Source organism: Kogia breviceps, chromosome 18 (genome assembly GCF_026419965.1).
Source record: "Kogia breviceps isolate mKogBre1 chromosome 18, mKogBre1 haplotype 1, whole genome shotgun sequence".
Taxonomy (NCBI): domain Eukaryota; kingdom Metazoa; phylum Chordata; class Mammalia; order Artiodactyla; family Physeteridae; genus Kogia; species Kogia breviceps.
The window spans coordinates 53,818,525-53,835,482 of NC_081327.1; the positions used below are offsets into that span (position 1 = coordinate 53,818,525).

The 16,958-nt window shown below is 58.5% G+C and overlaps 2 protein-coding genes across 8 annotated transcripts in view; one reads left to right on the top strand and one right to left on the bottom strand.

Annotated features, from left to right (window-relative positions):
- NECAB2 (N-terminal EF-hand calcium binding protein 2) overlaps window positions 1–1,078 on the top strand; it is a 40,362-nt gene extending 39,284 nt beyond the window's left edge. For all 4 annotated transcript variants that reach the window (XM_067019651.1, XM_067019652.1, XM_067019649.1 and 1 more), the window contains 2 exons: window positions 141–232; window positions 595–1,078. In XM_067019651.1, coding sequence (XP_066875752.1) covers window positions 141–232; window positions 595–623 — 121 coding nt within the window. In that variant the 3' untranslated portion in view covers window positions 624–1,078. The remainder of the gene's footprint in view (window positions 1–140; window positions 233–594) is intronic.
- The window catches only part of SLC38A8 (solute carrier family 38 member 8), a 40,955-nt gene that overhangs the window by 889 nt on the left and 23,108 nt on the right, over window positions 1–16,958 (bottom strand). Inside the window, exons 7-14 of one of the 4 annotated variants that reach the window (XR_010837812.1) lie at window positions 12,345–12,459; window positions 10,963–11,110; window positions 10,394–10,602; window positions 9,135–9,186; window positions 5,528–6,787; window positions 5,095–5,204; window positions 4,004–4,117; window positions 3,249–3,335 (exon numbers count right to left, since the gene is read on the bottom strand). Coding sequence is in view for 1 of the 4 variants with exons in the window: in XM_059045514.2 (XP_058901497.1) it covers window positions 6,694–6,787; window positions 9,135–9,186; window positions 10,394–10,602; window positions 10,963–11,110; window positions 12,345–12,459 (618 nt within the window). In the remaining 3 variants the exon portion in view is untranslated. Of the gene's footprint in view, window positions 1–3,248; window positions 3,336–4,003; window positions 4,118–5,094; window positions 5,205–5,504; window positions 6,788–9,134; window positions 9,187–10,393; window positions 10,603–10,962; window positions 11,111–12,344; window positions 12,460–16,958 lie in introns of those variants that run through there. The other 3 variants (XR_010837813.1, XR_010837814.1, XM_059045514.2) reach the window with 3 other exon arrangements.

Here is a 16,958-nt window from a genome sequence, read left to right on the forward strand (position 1 = left end):
GGGGAGGCAAGAGCCAGGCCGGGCATCTACCGCGGGCCTACCTCCCCCCCATGGCTGTGAGCCCTGAGCTCGGCTGCGTGGTGTGTGGCCCCCCCCTGCCGCCGGCCCCGAGAGCTCACGGGCGGCCCCCTGGTTTGCAGGCACCTGCAGAGCCCTGTGTGCAAGGCGTTCCGGCACGTCAAGGTGGACACGCTGAGCCAGCCCGAGGCCCTCTCCCGGATCTCCGTGCCAGGTAGTGGGGAGGAGGGCCTGCACCAGCTACAGCGGGGGGGGGACACCCCTCGGTGCTGTTCCCTTAGCTGCCAGGAAGTGCGGTCCTCCCGGAGGTGCTCCTCCAGAGGGGGTCCGAGACAAGGCCGCGGCCCTGAGCCCAGCACGCGGCAGGCCTCACTGCGGGACACCCCCCTGCGTTCCCAGCCAGGCCCCCTTCCTCCCTGCGCATGTGATCTGCCCCCAGGCCCAGCACCTGTGTGCCCTTCGGAGGGCGCGGCCCCTGGCACACAGTTGGCGCCGGCCTGCAGGCCTTGGCCCTAAGGAGAGGGGGGGCCCGCAGCAGCCTCCGCCCCCTGACGCGTCTCCCTCCCTCCTCTCCAGCTGCCTGGTGCACCCTGGGCCGCGCCTGAGCCCCCTGCCTGCTGCCTCTGCGGAAGGACGTCCACTCCCTTCTAGAAACTGTGCTATACGAGCTGTCTTTTCCATATACTGCCCCCAAAGAAGGTCTTTTCCTGCTGTTTGAAGTGAAGGCAAACCCCTGCCCCGGCACCGCCCGCCCCCCCCCCGCCCGTCCCCTCGCTGTGGACAGAGAAGCATCGCAGCCGCCGGGCCCTGCTGAAGCCAGCGGGCAGCCGTGAGTGACGGGGAGCAGCCCCCCGCCCCCAGCGATGGCCACACCTCAGCAGCCCCCCCGTCCGCGGCCGGGCTCGCCCCTCGCTTCTCTCACCTCCTGGTTGCCACTCGTCCACCCGGTAGGACCTGGGACCCTGTAGCGCCCCCCAGGCCGCAGTAGACCCCATGGAGCCAGTGCCCTGCTAGGCAAACAGCCGCCCGGCACAGGCACCAAATAAACTCGCGTTGGGGACGGCTGCGTGTTTGTTCTCTAGCTGATGACAGCCGGCGAGTGGAGCTGTCAGCGTGCTCGGGGCCCCTTCTGAGCCATGAAACCTCAGCTTTCTTACCTGTCACGTGTAAGTGAGGACTCTGAGGTATGTATCTTGACAAAGTTCATGCCCATGGCAAAGTTCGGGGGTCCTCGCGCCCACCCTGGGCTCGGTAATTCACTGGGCCTCTCAGAACCCAGCCGAGCCATTCTACTCGTGGTTACGGATTAGGGCACCCAAAGCATAGCGACTGAACTCAGCCTGGCGGAGGGTCCCAGAGAGACCAAGCTTAGGGCTGCCCCTTCCCCGTGACACGTGCAGACAGCACCTGGGTCTCCCAGAGCCGCCCTGTGACATTCATTACGCCTAGGCAACTGCCAACCAGTGAAGCTCACCTTCAGAGTTTGCACTGGGGTCGGCTCTGGCTGACCTTAGCCTCCAGCCCCTGTGGACATCAAGCTGATCCCAAGCGGCCCCAGGTAAACAAAGATACACGTGTCAGGACTTTGCAAGGTCCTAGAGGTTCCTCACCTCCTGAGAGCGGAGGGCAAAAGCCAGACCTCCCTGGACACAGTCAGTCCTCGACTGCACACCCATAAAGGTGCTGTTCCAAGACAGAAGACCCTAGACTTAAAGGTTCTTTCAAGTCCGATGCTGGAACCTCTGTAACTTCCTATTTCCCTGGCCGTGTTGCAGGAGAGACATAATACACAAAAGTTGCAAGGGACAAGAAGAGAGACATGCGTCCCTTTCCTAAAGCAGGATGGAAAGGACGGCAGGTAGGGAGGCAGCTGCCAGGGGCTGCTGAGAGCTGGGGAGCCGGGGAAGGAGGAGAGAGAGAAAGGGCCTGGAACTGGGCCACGGTGCCCAGTGAAACCACGGGGGCTCGTTGGAAGCATAAAATGCAGATTCACATCCCAGCTGAACATAACATCCCAACTGAACATCCGCCTGACCTTACACTCAGCCTCTCGCAGCCCCTGTTTTCTCATCTGTGAAGGGGGGAGAAGAGCCCTCCATTGGAGATTAGGAACTGCCTGGCTCACGAGAAGGCGGCTGTAGGAGGTCCTGCTGGCAGCGTCACCTCACCCCACCCTGACGCTGCTACCGTGCCAGGCAGCTTAGCTGTTTTAAAAATGAAATTCTCAGGGGGTGGAGGCTCTTGGAAGCGCAACTGAGGAAGCCCGCTCTCTGGGCCCGTGACCCTGGGCCCCAGCTCTCCCCTCTTGTAGGCCTGGCGCTGACTGCACCCACGAGCGCTTAGCGCCGCCTCAGATGCTGAGTGGGTGGACAGGCTCTGAAGAGAACAAACATCACCCCGAAACGGGCTAAGAGCCTCCACTTACTTGACACTCCAGCGCGAGGCACTTGGCAGGCGCCGTCGCTGCTTCCTGTGTCATCCTGGGATCCGCAGGTAGGGAAACCGAGACACAGCAAGGCAGGCAGCTCACCAGAGATCACACACAAGTGGCACTGCTTCCTCCAAACCCACAGCAGCTGGCGGAGCAGCTGTCTGCCCCCAATGCTGTGCTCTCACCACCTCGCCCGGAGCAGAGACGGGCGCAGAGGAACAGCTCCGGCTTAAGACTGGTCAGATCCCAGTCAGGTTCCCCCAACAGTTAAAAGATGGAAGTACCACGTGACCGAGAAATTCCCCTCCTGGGTATATACTAGGCCCAGAAAAATTGAAGCATTTACGCAAGCAAGCACTTGTGCCCATACGTTCACAGCAGCTTATTCACAAGAGCCAGAAGGTAGAAACATCACAAATGCCCGTCAGTGGACGAACGGACAAACCCAGCTCTATCCATGTGGTGGACCACGCTTCAGCCATAACAAGGAATGAAGTCCTGACCCAGGCCACACCCTGGGCGACCCTGACAAACCCTATGCCGAGTGAAAGAAGCCGGTCCCAGGAGGCCCCGTGGGTACGATCCCATGCATACGACACGTCTGCGAGAGTTAAATCTATAGAAATGGGAAGTAGACGAGGGGCTGCTGGGGGACTGACTGCTCAGGAAGGCGTTTGGGAAGCGATGGAGGAGGCGCGTGTGTGACAGCGTGGAGGCAGCCGATGCCCCCGAGGTGTGCACTTCAAAATGGTTAATTTTATGTTACGTGAATCTCATTTTTAAAGACAGCACAACTCACGTGCTCCAACAGATGTTCAGCATCTGTGTTCCTCGCCGTGTCCCGTCCAAAACCCAAGCCTTCCACGGGAGGCAAGTGGCCGCCGTCCTGTGTGCGACACAGGCAACCGCTCAGGTCCTGGGCTGCTGTCCCTGTGCATCACCTAGGGGCACCTAGGGGCACTTCCCCAGGACCCTCGGACGCCCTGTAGCCCGTGCTGCTCAAAGCAGGAGAACGAGTCACCTCGACTGCAGAACGTTTCTGGGCCACATTCACAGCTGTCACTCGAGACAGGAGGGTCTCTGCACTCAAGCACACCCACCACCGCTGACCGGGATCGTGGGGCCTGGGCAGGCCAGGCTCTGGGGGTCTATCTCGGCTCATCCCCGTGGCTGTGCTGGGAGGGAGGGGCTGCCCTCAGTGTCGCTTTAGAGGAGAACAAAGAGGATGGAAACCAAGGGCCAGAGGAAGCAGGAAAGGAGGAGGTGCTGACCAGGGCCCAGGAAGGACACCGAGGCTAAGAATAGCGCTCACGGAGGTTTTCCTGGGTCGGCAACCTGAGGACAAGGGCTGTTAAGGGCAGGGAGGGGGCCTAGCCAAGGTGACAGAGCCGGTAAGTGGCAGGCAGAGTCAGCTCAGATGTTCCAGACCCAGAGCCCTGCGCTACCACCCTGATCTCAAGCACGCCGCTTGAGCCCCTCTCTCCTCCAGCTGCTACCCCAAACCAGGGGGAGGCGCTCGGGGCTGGAGCAGGTCAGTCCAGGAGAGGATCATACCTGCCTCATGAGCTCAGACAGCAGAGGGCGGCATCCCAGCCTGCACTTCTTGGCATCACATCCTTGCGTGATCGTGGCTGATCTGAGCCTCAGTCCCCTGAGAATCCCGTCTACCTGTCGGAGAGATGGAAGCGATCGTACCCAGGGGTGATACCTGTCAGCCCTGCAAGAGCCCCACCCTCATCTCTTAGCATTAGTGCCAGGCCACCACCTCCCTGACGTGCTTCGGGCTTTGGCATAAGTAAGCCCTAGGGTTCTCGTATTTCCCTTTTTCCCTTAGCTGCCAGGAAGCTCAGCGCTCGCCTCCTAATACTCCCAACCTGGCTTTTCTGGAAATAAAACTACCATTGCTTAGGTCCCCCACCAGCTGCTGGAAGTACACGATCACCTTTGGTTCTCGCACAGCAAGCCCACATTGCCTCATACGCAGTAAGGCTGCTCTGTTTTGCTGGTGGGGAAACTGATTCTTAGAGGAGGTTCATGCGCTTTCCAAATCTTGAGAAAGCAAACGGCAGACAGTGTTCACAACCAGTAATCCCACTCCAAAGCCACTTCATACACTGCCTCTCTTTTTGGCACGACCCTTACCCGCCATGCTTTGTTCTTACCCAGGACCCTCCACGAAGGGTCCTGTCACTGCCCAGCCTTCCTGGGCAGCAGCACAGTGCCAAGCACACAGGGTGTACATGATACGTCTCTGACCATCCAAACCCACTGGCAGCTCTGGGGTGATAAATGCTCCAGGACATCAATTCGCCCAGCACATGTGCCGGTTCTGAGGCCCTTGCCCAGGCGGACGGCGTGGCTACTGGAGGCTGTGGCAGGTCGTGGTGGGGCTGGTCAGAGAGCGCTTGGACAAGGGTCCTGTGTCCCCCTCACTGGGTCAGAGTCCGCCAACAGCCAGGGCACTGGGGGGCAGGGGCCCCATCCCCGCCCCCTGGGTCAACTAGTTCCCACCCCCCCCTTGGCCACTCCTAGGAGTGGAAAGAAAATGGACGATGGAATTTAACCCCAAATCAGTCCCAACCCAACTCAACTCTGCACCTCACGGGACAGGCGGCCTTGAGTTTCCCAAGCCTCGGTTGCCTCACCTGGAAAATGGGCGAGTTTGAAAACATTACGCTAAGTCAAAGGAACCAGACACAAAAGGCCACGTATTGTACGCGTCCATTCACGTGGAATGTCCAGAACGGGCGAATCCCTAGAGACAGAAAGCGGATCCATGGTTACGGGGAACTGGAGAGAGGGAGGAATAGGGAGTCAAGGCTAACGGGTCCCGGGTTCCTTTGGGGGCGATAAACATGCACTGGAATTGGATATTGGTGATGGCTGCACCGCTCTACATCTAATGCTCGCCCAACTGTACACTTTAAAAGGCTGGACTACGTGGTATGTGAATTACATCTCAAACAAGAAATTTAATACAAGTGGATAAACTGGAAAAAACCAAACTCTAAGACGGTTCTATCACCACCAGCCTCACGCACACACGACACGAGATAACAAGGCCCAGCTGCTGCCTACCTGGAGGGAGGCGTCTAAAGGACGTCAGCCCGTGCAGGCTCTGGCACTGCTGGCTCCTGGCAGATGTCCCAGGGCAGAGGAAGAGCGGCCTGAATCCAGCAACATCCATCCAGGGGTTGCCGGGCCCCGGGCACGGTCAGCGCCGGGCACAGCGACATGGGAGCCCCTGGCCCCGTCCTCGTCTCCTCCCCGGCCGTGGGCAGATCTCTCCCCCTCCGCCGCAGCTGCAGGCGTGGTTCCTCACCCCGGGGTCGGGAGGGGACCAGGGAGCAGACAGCGCACTTGGCCTCCAGGCTCTTCAGGCCCAGCCAGTGGAAGGGGTGGGGGGCTCCCCTCGGATCCTCCCCCCACACTGGAGCGGGGCCAAGCACAGGCTGTGTGGCCAGCTTGGGGCATGCATCTCCTTGGGCACCCCCCCGTGCCGGGGCACTGCCATCCCCAGCGGACGCCATCCCAAGTGCCCTCTGGGCTCTCACCCACCGAGCAATGCCCTTGCCTCGTGTCTCTGATCCCAGCACCCTAAAGCAGGGCTCTCTGGGCCTCAGCACCTGCCTCCCAGTTATGGGTTTAACTTATTTTTCTGGGGGACACCGTTTAAGCCCTAACCTCTGCAAACTGTGAATGTGACCTTACTTGGAAATAGGATAGTTGCAGATCCCAATTAAGTAATTAAGATGAAGTCATACTGAATTAGGGTGAGCCCTATAAGAGGGAAATTTAGACAGACACATAGGGAAGACGGCCACGTGAGGGAGGCGGCAGAAATTGAGGCGTGCAGCCACGAGCCAAGGATGGCCAGCAACCAGCAGAAGCTGGAAGAGGCAGGAGGGACCCCCCGCGAGAGCCTGCAGAGGGAGGGTGCCAGCCCAGCCCACACCTTGATCTCAGACTTCCAGCCTCCAGACTGAGAGAATGCACAGCTGTTGCCAGAAGCCCCCAGTCTGTGGTCATTTGCAGGGCAGGCCCAGGACACTAAGAACCTCCTCACCACTGCACCAGAAACCCTGGGAACCAGTAGAAGCCCAAATGAGCAGCCCGGGAAGGCAGAACGTATCAGTTTCTCCAGCATCTTTATGACGAAATAACATCGGTCTCACGGCTGGACGCCGGCAGCCGGACCAGGGCAGCCGTGGAGACCCCCATCCTGCTCGGGCGCGGGCCGCCCCTCAGAGCAGCTCCATGACAGCCGCCACGGTGCTCTGCCCGAAGATGAAGGTGCCGATGAGCACGGAGACCACCCCCCAGGCCTCCAGGAAGCACCTGCCAAGTCAACAAACTCACGTCAACACGCGCTTTTCTGGAGATTTGCACAGACGAGCCAAACACATGTAGAAAACTTATGACGTGAAGCCTAGTAGGGTCACCAATTTGGAAAAAATTCAGGGTACCCTCCCTTACCTGTAGGGATGGGTACCTGAGACAACAGGAAATAAAGTACCCATGCAACTGAAAAAGCAAAAAAAACCTCTCACCCAATCTGTTGTTTCATAACCTCGTTCCTTCCCAATATTTTATCAAAGACAAAGAAATGGGGGGAGGGAGACGCTAGTTTCAAACTCCCTTCTCTTCCGCTTCTTTTCTTTAGGGGGTTGACGCCCCCGAAAGTGAGGAAGGAGAAGAAAGACCTAGGTCACACAGATGGGGACAGAGGCTGGGGGGCCACGGAGGAGGGGACAGAGCCACGAGACCACGTCCACAGGCTTCATAACGTAACCAGGAGAGACGGTGCAGACAGTGAAGCAAGAGCCACGATAATAAGATGCCCACGAAATGACAGGGCTATTTCTGGCCCGTTAACAAAGGCTACAAGGATCCGTTGTCATGGAAAGACCATCTCCAGTTACGCAGCGTGGCACAGCGGCAGCTCAGTGCCATAAACACCCGCCTGCCTGAAAGCGGGGAGAGAGGTGAACGTGACGGGGCCGCTGGCTCCTCGGAGCAGCTTTGATGGATCAGAAAGCCCTAGAGCAGCGCTAGGATTAAAAATATCTTGAAGGCTCGTCAGTAAACAGCTGCTGTGAACTGGGACGGAGGCACCACACAGAAGCAGCAAGACTTAAAAGGGCGCTACAGGGAAAGAACCACGTAGGGGGCCCCCAGGCAACCGAGGCTGGAGCTAAGCCCAAGTCAGCTTTAGAGATGCCCAGAAAAATGCTTCTCAACCCAGAAGGGAGCCCTGCCAGGCCTGCCACTGTGGGAAGACCGAGCTTGGGCTCCACGTGGCTGGACGAAGGGGAAAGAGAGGCCGCAAAGCGGACCCCAAGTTCACGGCTGCTGTGACATAAGAGCATCCCTACTGGGCTGAATGGTGGTCCCCCAAATTCACATCCACCTGGAACCTGTGAACACGACCTCATTTGGAAATAGGGTCTTTGTGGATGTGATGAAGTTATTGATCTGGAGATGAGATGACCGTGGATGAGGGTGGGGCCCTAAGCCCAATGACAGGTGTCCTCATAGGAGAGAAGCGGAGACTTGAGAGACAGGCACAGGGAGAGGCTGTTTGAGGACAGAAGCAGGGATGGGAGTGATGCGGCCACAAGCCAAGGACCACCTGGAGCTGCCAGAAGCAGGAAATAGCACAGAACAGAATCCCCCCAAGAGCTTGCAGAGGCGGTGTGGCCCTGCTTACACCATGAGTTTGGACTTCTGGCCTCCAGAACTGGGAGGAAAGACATTTCTGTTGATTTAAGCCACAAGCAGCCCTAGAAAACTACTACTCAGTCCTCTCTAGCCGTCTTGGCCTCAGTTTTCCCATCTGTGAAATGGGACCAAGCTCCGCACAGACTCCCGGGTCCCTGGCACCGGCTGAGCTCTGACCCATCACCCGTGCACACTCTCCCTCTCTCAGTGGGGTCCAACTGGGCCCCTCAGTGGCAGAGTACACGGGCCCAGTCACACCACAGGCTGAACCAGCGGAGGGTACTCTGCTGACAAAAGGGATGGTCCCCAACTGTGTCTAACCAGCAACGTGGGGCCGGGAGGTGGGGTAAGCCTGGGGCCCCACGTCCGGTTGGCCAGAGTTGAGCCCCAGCTCGGCCCTACTCGCCACCTGCCTGTGGGTTGGTTTCTGCCTCCTCGTCTTTGGGATGGAAATATCCCAGCATCGCGGGGAGAGAAAGGGGTGAAGGGGCTGAGCGTGGGGCCCAGCACTGAGGCGTCATCCAACCAGGACCTGCTGTCCTGTTAACAGAACGTGTTGCCCTGGCGCGTGGGGGAGCCCACGGCCTCCGGGGCTCAGGGATCTGTGGGGCAGCAGGACCAGCCTGTACCCACCCTGCCCGGGGTCTGAGTGCAGGATAGGAAAGCGTGCACAACTTGGGCCTCCAGACACCGGGAAGACCCCAAATCCGCATAAAGCTCCAGGCAGAGACCACAGCGCTAGGAGTGCAAGGGCAGCCGCGCGTGGACTGAACAGGGCGCGGTGTGCTGGCCTGGGATGGAGCCCCCGCTCAGCTGCCCCCCCCCGCCGTGTGGACAAGGCCCCCTGCCGGCCTGCCCGGCCGCTCCCTCACACGCAGGACCCGGCGGGCGAGCAGCCTTCACGCGCCCCTCCCGTTGAGCCCCGCACACGCTAGAGTTGACACGCTCACGTGCACACACTTACTTAACTCGGGGTCCTACGGGCTCCACGCCGATGGCACAAATGAGGCACAGACCTGCGGAGGAGACACGGGGTCACACCGGCTCTTCGTTATTGAGCCCAAAGCAGCCCCGAGCTCGCGAGGGCTCAGCCAACACCCAGCAGTCCCCAGGGACCCGAGAGGCCACTTTGCCCAAAGTGGCCCCACAGGCTCACCCTGCCCCTGGAGAGCGGACACCGAACGGCGGCCGACGGTGCCACCGTGGGGTCCCCGCGTGACACCCCCTAACACCTCGGCCTCTCCAGCGACAACGACAGCACACTCTCGCGTCTCTGATGAGATGTAGTGAGTCAGGGCCAGACTCGGGGCCTCTCCCCTGGGACGCCTTTGACAACTGCCAGCTGCCTTTGTTATTTTTTTCTTTGTGTCATTTTTTCTCTTGGTTTCTTAATCGTGCCACTGGGATTTGAAGCCAGACAGCTCTGCCTAAAGATCCCGTGGGTCTCCCCGCCGCCAAGCCCATCCTGGCCCATCCTTTCCAGCACGGGAAACGGCTAGAGCTACAAGGCCCCACCCAGGACACGGACACCCAACCCATACTGTGTGTTCAAGACACCGCAGCACTGAGTCCGTCTGCCCGAGACGGCGGGTGGCCGGCGGCGGGGGGAAGCCAAGGGAGGTGGTGAGGCGCTCGGACCCCACCGCTCACGTCTGAGAGCGCTTGCCAGGGCCAGGGGCCGCGGGATCTGGGGTTTCTGCCCCTGCAGTGCTCCTCCTTCTCCGGGAGCCCCTAGCCTTGGCCACCCTGGGCCTGCCGGGCCGGGATAACCCCCAGGCCACTTTGACTGGACTTTCACATCACCACTCACTAACACTGGGAAGGTTTCCTAGGAATCCATCCATCGTGGAAACCGTGTTTGCCTCGCAGACCGGGGAAAAAGGAGGAAGATGCTTGCGGGGCGCCTTTGAACCACAGGAGTTTCATACAATTGGAAACGTTAAATAAAATCCCGCAGCGCGTGGCAGCAGCGGCAGGGCGGCCAGGCTGGGAGGCTGACTCAGCCCGCTACACGCCAGCCATTCCACCAGGAGGCCTCGGGCCTCCGGCTTCCCATCTGTAGGCTGGGTGGATAACAGCACGCCCGCCCAGCGCGTCCTCGAGGGCCACGGAGACGTTAGATGAGGGAAGGTGTGCGGAGCCCCGGCCCCGCTCCTGGCCCAGTCAACAGGGCTGGGAGCCGCCCCTCCTCCGCGGGCTCCCCCCGCCCCACAGGGCCCGCACCTGGGAAGATGAAGATGAAGAAGGAGCTGACGCCGCCGATGATGCCGATGATGTCACCGAGGTCGGGCAGGAACAGCGCCATGGCGAGCGTCACGGTGACCCACAGGACGGTCAGCGACATCCGGACCCACGGCCCCGAGGGCTCGGCCAGGGCCTGGGGCCCACACGCCCAGCAGCAGCCCCTCCTCCAGAAATCCTGCATCACCGACCTGCAGGCCACGCGTGGGCTCCCACGGGCTCCCAGGGGCTGTAGCCCTGCACTCGCCCACCACCGGGTGCCCCAGGGCGCCCCCCCACCCCCCACTGCCCTGCACACCGGCAGGGCTCACTCCCTGGGAACCCCCGCCGCACACGGGGAGCCGACAGGGCAGGGCCACACTGGGCCCGTCCTGACACCAGCTGGGCAACGCTGGCCAAACCACCTGACTCCCCTGCCCCCCTCTCCTCCTCTAGGAAACAGAGGTGAAGACAGTCGCCACGCCACACGGGCGGGCGTGGCGCCTGGCACGTGCTAATTTTCGACGGGTGCTGTGCTCTGCACTGAACCGTGTCCCACGAGCTGGCCTCACCTCCCCAGGAAGAGCACGATGGGGTAGACAGTCACAATAGACACAGCGAAGAGGACCCGGGCAACTACGATGACCCCATCGTTGCCTGGGTAGGACATCAGGATGTCAGCAGAAACCTCTGTCCCGAAGGTCAGGAAGCCGTACACGCCTGTGAAGGGTGAAGGTGGGGAACACAGGAGAGCTGATTAGAAAAACGCTGTCCCCCCGACCTCAACTCCGACACGCAGACAGCACCTAGATCTACCGCTGCTAAGGTTTCCCCTAGGAGCTGACAGAAAGTTCTAGAATCTCCCAAGGCTTTCCTGTCCCTTGTCCTTCTTCCAAACAGCTCACGGCACCCGTACAAGGCACCCACTCGTGGGTGTGGGCTGACTGGAAGCACTCTGAACAACGCTTTCCGTGCCCTGCCCGCCCCACCCGTACAGCAACTAGAGAAAGAATCTGTCCGTGCGCCCGTTTTCCTGATGGGGAAAATCAAGACCCGAGTGTCATCAACTGTCTGCAGTAACACACGGCCCGTTACAGCAGAAGTCAGGTCCCTACCCCACAACCCAGCCCTGCCTCTTGGCCCCCGCGTCACCTGCCCGGTCCTGCGACAACCATCGCTGACCAAGAGCTGTGGTTCGCTTTGCTTTTTCTCCCATGATCCTGCTGGCCCTGGACCATCTGAAGGAGGCTCTCAATCACCGGGTGCAACTCAGGGGCCACAGGAAGAGAGAGACCTCCCCTGCTAGACAGAAGTCACCCAGCAAGTGTCCAAGGCCCCTGACACATCTGTGGGAGCCCAAGAGCTCCCTGAATCAGAGACTCTGACAGGCTGACGGAAGAAAGGGCTGCTGGGCTGGAGGAAAGCGGCCAGAAGTCAGCCTGAGCCCGGGCCCTGGGCTGTGCACCGGACGTGCCGTGGGACCTCGAGTGTGGCATAGCCCCTCTCTGAGCCACACTCCTGTGACCTTTGAAGGCCCCTCCTGCGCCAGTTTGTGGATGCTGAAACCCAACGCATCCGAGAGAGTGTTCTGTAAACCGCTGCCTGGACATAATCCTCTGACAGCCGCCACTGACGCCATCCCACGAGACAGGCAGGCAGGGGTGTGGGGGTTGAAGAGCAGGGGCTTAGGAGACAGACGGGCCAGGGTTTGCATCTCAGCTTTGCCACATCTAATTGGGAGACCCTGGACAAGCCATGGCAACCCTCTGAGCCCAATGGCCTCCACTATGAATTGTGGACTCTCCAGGGGGTGTCAGGGACAGAAGAAGCACAGGCAGGCAAACCACTTGGCACTGCACCCAGGACGCGGTAGGGTCTCTATACACACTTGTGATTACCCTGGTTTCTCGTGCTGCTCTGCACCCAGGTCCTGGGCACCCCACGCGGGCCTTACCTGTCAGCGAGTAGACCAGGCAGCAGGCCAGCAAGGACAGCACGGAGACGAGGGCCCAGTGGCCGAGGCTCTGGTGGCGCATGCTGCAGTAGATGGACACGGCAGCTTCGTGACACTGCAAGGCAGCAGCAGGGTCAACGGCAGTCGAGCCGGCTGGGCGCTAGAGTCACCTGGCGCCTTCTAAAAAGTCTCAGTGTCTTGGGACTTCCCTGGTGGTTCAGTGGTAAAGAATCCCCCTTCCAATGCAGGGGACACGGGTTCAATCCCTGGTCAGGGAACTAAGATCCCACACGCTGCAGGGCAACTAAGCCCGTGCGCCACAACAAAGATCCCGAGCGTCGTAACTAAGACCCGACACAGCCAAAAATAAATAAGTAAAATAAATATTTTTAAAAATACAAAAAAAAAGTCTCAGTGTTCCAAAACGTGGGTAACAACCCAAATGCCCACCAAGAGCAGGAGGCAGAAGTCAGTCATCAGATATTCACGTGTAGAATATTACACGGCCCTGAAAAGGGGTGGACACAACCGCACACCTCAACACAGAGAGCCCCACAGCTGTGACGCTGAGCAAAAGACGCCCGAGAAGAAGAACGTTTCCATGTACATGAAGTTCAAGTTACAAGCCAAACAAGTCAGGACGGGGTTCTCGACCGCAGCATTGCCGACGCCTGGGGACGGTCCTGTGCGTGGTGGGGTGCGGACCACAGCCCCCGGCCTCGGCCCACTAGATGCCAGGAGCATCCCCCCAAATTGTGACAATCAAAAATGTCTGCAGACATTGCCAACTGTCCCCTAGGGGGCAAAATCACCCTCAGTTGACAGTTACCATCTGTGGTGACGGAGGGCAGAGCACTGCATTGGGTGGGTGCTACGGAGGGAGCATTCCAGGGGTGCTGACGATGTCCTATATCCCCGTCGGGGTGACGGTTTCATGGGAGTGCACACACTTACGATTTATGTACTTCCTACATACTGCATTGCATGGTCAAAATTTTTAAAATATAAAATACATGCAGCCAATGCCAGGAGCCCACCTGTGACGTGGGCTTTATTTATCTGGGGCGGGTCCTGCGCAGCGGCGTTTTATCAGCAGCCCGGGAGACCCTGATGAGCAGCCCGGGGTGAGAGGTGCTGCTGTATCTGGATGTGCCCTATGGGTTCTAGGACCTTCCCGGGCTCCCGGGGCAGGGTTCCCACAGCCACGTCCATTTACTCACTTCTGATCAGAGCCAACAGGGGGGCCGGCCACGCCTGCCCACTCCCCAGGCTCGAGAGCCCTGCTCCCCTCGCGCACCGAGCTCAGCCCACCGCTGCCCCTCTTCGCTGCCTCAGGGCCTTTGCCCGTGCTGTGTGCTCTGCCTGCGATGTCTCCTGGTCCAGCCAGCTTCTACTCATCCTTTGGGAAAGCCCTCCTCCCCGGCTGGCCGAGTTCTGCTCTCACGCCCCCCATGTGAGCACATCTGGGTTTCCTGGGTCAGCGTCTGTCAGGTATGTGGTGTCAGACACAGCCGCCTCCCTCACTCGCAGCACAGAGGCTGGCCCACGGGTGAAGGCCACTCCGGCGGGTACTCGATCACCCATCCCTGTGCCCCACCTGCAGCCACGAGGCCTCCCTGCACCCAACCCCCGGCTCTCCACACTCAGCTCCTTGTATCAGTCCCCCTTGTTACGAGTAGGGGGTCCCCGTCAACCAGGCCTCACACAGTGCCCACCCTCATGGAGTGCCCACTGTGAGGGGCTAGGGCACACCTGCCTCAGGCCTCCAGACCTCAGCCAGAGAGGCGGCGTCCAGCCTGGGGCAGGCTCTCACACACCTTCCACGACACGCGAGCCTCAGGGGCCTCCCTGACACCTCACATGAGCCTGCTGGCTTGCAGGCTGGCTCAGGCAGGCAGTGGGGGGCTTAAACTGCCCCCTACACACACACACACACACACACACACACGTGCACACACACACACACACACCCTCAACCAACGAGCAGTGGAACTCAGGATCGACGTTCCCACCTCCTATACTCCGGAACCCAGACATGGGGGAAAAGATACTTGGTGGTCGCAGGAGGGAGCCCTGCCCTTCTTCCTGTTTCTCCTAAGACTCCTGGGTTGTGTTTCTCTTGGTCTTATGTGGGGAAATAAAGCTTCTGAGGGCAGGGCTGCCCTGCTGGGACAGCATCTAGGATGGTGAGTGGCCAATAGCAAGCTCACTATTCACTGAGTGATGGGATGCAGGGCAGAGGAGCATGTGGTGGGTAAGAAGTGGAAACAGTCCAAACGGCCACCAGCTGAACAATGGAAAAACAAGCTGTGGACTCCTCCAAACACTGGAGTATCTTTCAGCCCTGAAAAAGGACGCAGTCCTGACACGTGTACCACACGGGTGATCCTCAAAAACACCACGGTGAGTGGGACTTCTTCCCTGGTGGCGCAGTGGTTAAAAACCCGCCTGCCAACACAGGGGACACGGGTTTGAGTCCTGGTCTGGGAAGATGCCGCGGAGCAACTAAGCCCGTGTGCCACAAGTACTGAGCCTGCGCTCTAGAGCCCTCGAGCCACAACTGCTGAGCCCGCGTGCCACAACTACTGAAGCCCGTGCACCTAGAGCCCGTGCTCCGCAACAAGAGAAGCCACCGCAATGAGAAGCCCGCGCACCTCAACGAAGAGCAGCCCCCGCTCTCCGCCACTAGAGAAAGGCCGCGCGCAGAAACAAAGACCCAACGCAGCCAAAAATATAAGTTAAAAACAAAACAAAACACCACGTCGAGGTAAAGAAGGCAGCTACAAAGAACCATATACTGTACGGTTCCACTTACATGAAGTGCCCAGAACAGGCACATCCAGAGAGACAGAAAAACTTGTGGTTGCCAGGGGCTAGGAGGGGAACAAGCGGGAAATGGAGACTGACTGGTAATATGAACAAGTTTCTTTTGAAGGTGATGAAAATGTTCTAAAACTGATGGTGGTGATGGTTGCACCAGTCTGTGAACATACTAAAAACCACTGAACTGTACACTTTAGAGGGGTGAGCCGTATGCCATGTAAGTTGTATCTCAAAGCCATTTAAAAACACACAGAGGGCCAATAGGCACGTGAAAAGATGCTCAACATCGCTAATTATTAGAGAAATGCAAATCAAAACCACAGTGAGGTACCACCTCACACAGGTCAGAATGGCCATCATCAAAAAGTCTACAAATAACAAATGCTGGAGAGGGTGTGGAGAAAAGGGAACCCTCCTACACTGCTGGTGGGAATGTAAATTGGTACAGCCACTATGGAGAACAGTATGGAGGGTCCTTTAAAAACTAAAAATAGAACTACCATATGATTCTACAACCCCACTCCTGGGCATATATCTGGAGAAAACCATAATTCGAAAAGATACACGCACCCCAATGTTCATTACAGCACTATTTACAATAGCCAAGACATGGAAGCAACCTAAGTGTCCATCGACAGAGGAACGGATAAAGAAGATGTGGTACGTATATACAATGGAATATTACTCAGCCATAAAAAAGAACAAAATGCCATTTGCAGCAACATGGATGGACCTAGACATGATCATACCAAAGGAAGTAAGCTAAAGAAAGACAAATATCATGACACCATTTATATGTGGAATCTAAAAAGAAAAAAGATACAAATGAACTTATCTCCAAAACGGAAAAAGACTCACAAACATAGAAAACGAACTTATGGTCACCAAAGGGGAAAGGGGGATGGGGGAAGGGATAAATTAGGAGTTTGGAATTAACACATACACACTACTATGGATATAACAGATAAGCAACAAGGACCTCCTGAATAACAGGGAACTATACTCAATGTTGTGTAATAACCTCTAAAGGAAAAAAAAATCTGAAAAGGAATATGCATATATAACCAGCTACATATAACTGAATTGCTGTGCTGTACACCCGAAACTAGCACGATGCTGTAAATCAGTCATACTTCAATTAGAAAAACACAAACAAGGGAGAAGTAGCGCGTGTGGCCAGGGTGTCTGGGAGCGGAGCCTGCACCCACGACCCGAGCTCCCCAAGGCCTCTCCTTCCGACTCCGCGCAGGCTGGACGGGGTGCCCCGCTGCTAAGTGCGTGGGGAGGGGTGTGTTTGAACCGGAGCTCCCGACGCCGCCAGGTGACCGCCCACCCCTTCCCCCGCACAGCAGCCCCTCCAGCCTTGCACCACGCCTCACCCGGCTCCCTTCCACCTTCACCTGCGTCTAGTTCCCCCACCCCCAGATCCCTGACTCCCCAAGCTGGATCCTGGCAACCCTACCCCGGCCTCTGGCAACTAGTCCTCAGCCCCACTGCCGCCCTGCAATCCACATCCTTTCCCAACTCCCCCATCTCCGCACCCCGTGTCCCTGGAAACCGCAGCCCAGGCCTCGGTTGCTAGGAGAATTGGATGAGGGCGCCGAGGCAAAGGTGAGGGGGGCACCTCCTCACAAGCACCTGGAAAGCACCCCGCACCCCTGCCCGGCGCGCGCCTGCTACACCACACGGTGCTCGGGCACCCGAGAGAGGACCGTCTAAACGACATCCAAACGCTCGACAGCAAAATCATCGCTTTCCATCCTTCAAAATATTGGGCGTGCAGGAAAAAAC